Source organism: Mytilus galloprovincialis, chromosome 9, assembly GCF_965363235.1.
Source record: "Mytilus galloprovincialis chromosome 9, xbMytGall1.hap1.1, whole genome shotgun sequence".
Lineage (NCBI taxonomy): Eukaryota > Metazoa > Mollusca > Bivalvia > Mytilida > Mytilidae > Mytilus > Mytilus galloprovincialis.
This window is the reverse complement of record NC_134846.1, coordinates 75,358,530-75,364,572: the sequence shown is the minus strand read 5'-3', so window position 1 is coordinate 75,364,572 and position 6,043 is coordinate 75,358,530. Positions and strand designations below refer to the sequence as shown.

Sequence of the window (6,043 nt, the reverse complement as noted above, 5' to 3'; positions counted from 1 at the left end):
AATGATATGAATAACTAGGAAAAGGTTATGCATAATTGTTTAGCAGTAGTTTAGAAAGGCTAATAAGGTATCTTGATATGTATAATTATATAATGATTGAATGTTTGCTTAATGCTCAGTGCAAAACGTCCTTAACATGTAGTTATAAAGTTAACAAAGTTGATAATTCTTTAATATTAAAGATTTAAAAAAAAGTGCCAAGGTAAACTTTAACAAAATAAACATGGTAAAAAGATTATTGATATCAGGTGTGTTTGTAGCCAATAAGACGAACATATGGCAATAAATACAACTATAACAATCAAAAATATAACATTTACTGAAATAATCAGCACGACAATAAACTATACAATAAAGTTCCATAAAAGATATCTGGTGTTTTGTCATCATATCACATAAAACATATATCACAGTAAGTGTACATTATTATAGAAATAAAAAATTCATAAAATTACACAATGATTTGTATTTTTCATACAATAAAATACTTGAAGTAAACAGTTTTATTTTGTCATTTGACACGATCATATAAGTATAGCTGTGGACGGTTTAAAACTTAAATCTTTGTCTTCTGATGTTACTCACACACCCAAAAGGAATTGGTGTTTGACAGAACTTCCCACGTGACTTGACATATCCATTTGAGGTGCTATCGGATTTGATAAGGTGGCATTGAACGTTCCTTTCAATACAGTGTCCTGGACCATTGGTGAAAACTGAAATTATATTAAGTAAATAATTATAGAATAAGTTAAAGACGCAAAGAATAGAAAACTGCTTTCACTAACAATTTTTTTTTTAATTCTTTATATATGAAAGTTTGTTGCGTAATTAAATATTTGTTAAATATAAATAAAGAACAAAAGTATGACGAGCCAATGGGTACAGTAAAAAACAAGGAAAGAAAGACAGCAGTAAAGACCAAAAAAGACAGCCAACGATCAACAAACCACCACACATACAATGAAATATTCAGCAAAAATAACCTAATCGAAACCGATTAAGTATGTCTAATTGAAGAAAGACTGACACCAAAGACGCTTTTAAACTGATTTCAATAACTAGTAATAAAAGTCTTAAGCAAAACTATTTACCAAGAAATCAACAGTTATACTGGAAAGTAGAATTGCAAACCATACATTATCATAAAAATATTGATCTTGATATGAATTAATAAATTAATAATAATTTCAATGGTTATCAGTATCAAGCTTGTCTATTTGCTTTAAAGCAACATCTGGAAAAAATCAAAAAATAATAAATCATGCACATGTAAAATGACAAATTTGTACATCCATGTTTAAATTCATTTTCTTCTCATGAGATAGAAAACCTTTGATTATTTGATAAAGATACAACAACAGGCTTATTGTGTTTAAACTAACATATGAATAATTCTACAGATTTTTTATTTTTCATAGTATCTGTAATTTATGTTTTCGTGATGAATGTTTTTAATAAACATCAGATTTCAGTGCTCATACACAAATGATAGTAAATATAAACACATGTAATAATTGTATGTTGTTGTGTCATATAGTAAAGAAGAAAACGATAAACTCGTACGTTTTAGGAACCAGCTGGTTCCTAACGTGTACCAATATAAACATCTTTATCATAATGGTACAGGAAATCCCTTATAAATCATCTTAGGTTAATAACAAAAGGAAAAGGACATTATTTATCGAATGACACACGGTATTAATCTAATTCTGCAGCAAATATAAGGTTCATATCCATATACCGTATTTATTACCAACCATGAATACACAATGCATTTTATTGCCATCTTAAAGTTTTGATGGGATAGAGACTTGGAAAAGGTTTTTCTTATCTTCGTGGGGATCAAATTAGAGCTTGAAATAGTATGCTGATTTTCCCATAAAATTTGTCACTGCCAACATGTATTGCTGATTTTCCGACACTTCGTGAATGATTAAGGTACAAACAGAATAGCGACTCTTATGATTTGATGATCGCAGATTTAAGGTTCATATGTTTGATTTGTTTATAATCTTACGCTGGTATTTCTTGTTTTGTAGTTATAATAAAGAGTTTTTTTGTCATACATTTGGCCTTCCAACTGATTCAAACGCCAATGAAAAGTAATACCAAGACGAAAAGCGTATTTTAAGTTATTTTTACATAGTACACTTCGTATCTTAAAAGATTATCAACTACTGATATTTCAAACAATAATTTTCTATATTTACGGGTTATCTAACCGAAAAACAAAATTAGCAGTGTAAAGTGACATTTTATAAAAATACGGAAAGATGATGCCTTGAAATGGTTAGTATTAGACTTTAAGACATTAGATTGGAACGAGACCACGAAAAGATAATTTAGTTACGAGAATGCATAAAACTCGATTTTAGCATGTATGTTTTTTTCGTGTAGACTTTTCTTTCCGTTCTTTTACAGTTGAAGAAGGTATCTTTATTTATTAACGCTGACCGAAATAAAAATCAGAGAGCAATCATAAACTATTTTTTCCGTAATAGACCCCTTACATTTTCAGACTGAAAATGAAATGAAATGTAGACAGCACAAGTGCAAAATGATACCATCAGGTGAATTACATGCAATTAATACCAATTAGTTTATAACATATAATTGATCCTAATTATGTCTTTTAAACGAATTCATCGGCATGTAAAGGTGCGGGAGACAAGCAAGATTTAACATACTTATGAAAACCTCAAAATATAAAACTTAAGAAGCACGCAAGATGTTATCACAGGTTCAATGTTTAACCTAAGGGTCGGGAATCAAATACGACTGATTTATACAAATATGATTCAAGTTTTTCAAATAAAGGCAGACATTATCGCGGAAGTGATCACTCTATTTTACATGTATTATGTAGGTGGGACCGTTTACCTCAAACTACTTAGATTGTAATTAGTTAAATAAACAGTCTCAATCTGATATTATAAATTTGTCTGTATCCATCGAGCAATATGTTATTTCAAATAGAAGTCTTATTTGTATAAGAAAACTTTTCTGATTAAGATGACACAAGAATGTCGCCTTGTACATTGGTGATATGGCAGACTTTGTTTAAGTCTAATGTACGTCTATCTGAGACGTCTATGGACCCTACTAATTATATAACCTTGCTTCAGAAGAATGACTTTCAAATAATTGTCAAAAATAAAAACCTTAAAGTATGGATGTAAAGTAATAAGAAAGTGTTTTCCTATGTAAGGGAATAAATTCAGTTTAATATATGAAAAGCAGAAGTGTTAATAGAAATAAATTGGAACGAGACAACCTCAAACACAGGAAAGAATTCCATACATAAAAAGTCATAAAACATTAATTGGAAAAATAAACAAAAGCGTCTACAATAATTTGAAACAAAGTAGATAGTATTCTTCCTTAAGAGACAATTTTCGTCGTCTGTGTTTTACATGTGGACTGTATGGCACAGTTGCAAAAACTGTTCATATTTTCTTACCAAATTGTCTTTTTCAATTTGCTCCAGGCGAAACTGATCACTGTACTTTGAAATGATTGTAAATTATTGAAACAGACATTTAACTTCAAAATGAAATAATTAAATCATCATGAAAACAATTTAATGAGTTTTTCAATTAAATAGATGTTTCTTAACATGAAGAATTCGTTAAGTTAAATTCAAATTAAATTCTGAACCCATACATAACCAATTGACAACTCCACAAACTGTCATAATAAATGCATAACATTCTTGTAGTAATTGGAACATAAAACCGTTATAGAATTTACATGTCTTAAGGAAACCCGAGGTCACGTTACATACTTCGGGAACTGCAGTGCACTCATAGAATTATCACAAAAAAAAATATTTTAGAAAATGTGGGCCAAACACAAAATTAACAAGAATGTGTCCATAGTACACGGATGCCCATCCTCACTATCATTCTCTTTTTTGTTCAGTGGACCGGTAAAATCTCTAATTTGGCATTAAATTAGAAAGATCATGTCATAGGGAACATGTGTACTAAGTTTCAAGTTGATTGGACTTCAACTTCATCAAAAACTACATCGACCAAAAACTTTTACCTGAAGCGGGACAGACGGACGAACGAACGAACGGACGCACAGACCGCAAAACATAATGCCCATAAATGGGACATGAAAAAAACTTGCATATAGGGGACGGCTTAAACCTTTTTTGGAAAAAGCAACAAGCACTCGCATCCAACATTTTCTGAACAGACATTTTGAAGGTAGCAATCACATCCACCATATTTCCTGAACAACCATTTCTATTCAGCAGCAAGCAACCACATCTTTCATTTTTCTGACCAGACATTTTCAACGAACAACAAACAATCACATCCATCATTTTCTTTAACAGACATTTCCAACGAGCAGCAAGCAACCACCTCTTTCATTTTCTTGTCTCATTGGCAATCATTCCACATCTTTTTTTTTGTATTTTCAACGAACAACACACACCACATTTTCTTTGTTGTATTTTCAACGAACAACAAACAACCACCTCTATCGTTTTCCTGAACAGATATTTACAACGAACAGCAAGCAACCACCTCCATCATTTTCCTGAACAGATATTTACAACAAACAGCAAGCAACATCATCCATCATTTTTTACTAGAACAGACATTTTCAACGAACAAGAAGCAGCAACATCCATCATTTTCCTGTCAATTTATTGTTAATTTCCTTTCCATGATTGTGATATTCTTTTGGCTCAACTAGTATCTTATCTGAGTACTTTGACCAACATTAAAGATGTTTTTGATTTTTTTTTTCAGTCATTATATTGTTGCTTCACTGACATTTCTACGCCTCCTTTTATTTCAATATAAAACAGATCAAAGAATACCTGTAAGTTAAGTATGGTACCTGATAATGACATAATGCATTCTTGCACTCATAAATCAGCAACTGCACTTTTAATTATCTTTCATAAATGGAGTACTATGGCCATTTTAAAGTAGTAGATCCAAAGAGGGGTGAAAGATACCAGAGGGACAATCAAACATGCACACGTCTTTCTTTCCAATAGCTATGTTGAATGTAAACATGTCGATGAAATGACAACAAAAAATATAAGAATGAAAACAATACAACAGTTGTATTTTCCAAAAAAAATATTGATTGAAATATTGTCGACATCGGCTGAATGTATCAGACTGATAGATTAAGACAATGCAAGGAAAGACATCAATTAAGATGGGTTTGAATCCAAAGTATTCCATGAGAGACATAGATACTCAAGTCGAACATACATCAGAATATGACAATGTAAAAACAACAAGACAATTAAATCACTACTCCCTCTAGAAAATATATATACATGGGAAATGATAAACTTGACATAAGGTGAGGAGGAATCCAGGACTTCTGCTTCTAATATAAATACACATACGTTAATCCATATACGTCAAAACTTGAATGGAACGTCTAGTACATTCCTTGTTTAGTTCTTAAAAGATCAATATCTAAAGATACTTGACTGACAATAAATAAAATAAGTTCTAAAACATGAAATCATTAATCTATAAAGTGACAGACAATTTAACTTGTGTTGTAACCTCGACTAAGACAGTGATACTTAGATGATTGCATGTTACCCTATAAGAACAGTCAAATCCATCTTTGTCTAAGATAAAACACTTCTAATTACTATAGACTGACAGACAAATGGAACAGAAAGCAATATCCCACCTCCTAAATCAATACAAAAGAGGCAAAAAACATTTTACTACACCAAATTAAAAGCTGTGCAATCTGCTTGTGTCTTGTAGCTGTGAATAAATGGTAGTATTTGACATGAACAGGATGAGGAACTGACCTTAACTTGGGCATATCTGGTATTAAATTAGAAACTACAGTGATTTTATGTGTTTCTGAAGTCATTTGCAAACAGTTACATGGAAACTTCACTAACAACCTGAAGTATGTCATTTAGCAACATTCAAAAGGCTGATGTCGACACATATTTTACATTAAAGACGGTAACATCACTGATTCAAATATACACAGTTCTCAATTTCAAATGTTTATTTTCATTAAGTAATTATGA

General features: G+C 31.0%; 1 protein-coding gene across 1 annotated transcript in view; it reads right to left on the bottom strand.

The window, feature by feature from the left end:
- Nucleotides 1-303: 303 nt before the first annotated feature.
- The window catches only part of LOC143045947 (sperm-tail PG-rich repeat-containing protein 2-like), a 50,115-nt gene continuing 44,375 nt past the window's right edge, over nucleotides 304-6,043 (bottom strand). The window contains exon 12 of the mRNA XM_076218802.1: nucleotides 304-716. Coding sequence (XP_076074917.1) covers nucleotides 582-716 — 135 coding nt within the window. The 3' untranslated portion in view covers nucleotides 304-581. The remainder of the gene's footprint in view (nucleotides 717-6,043) is intronic.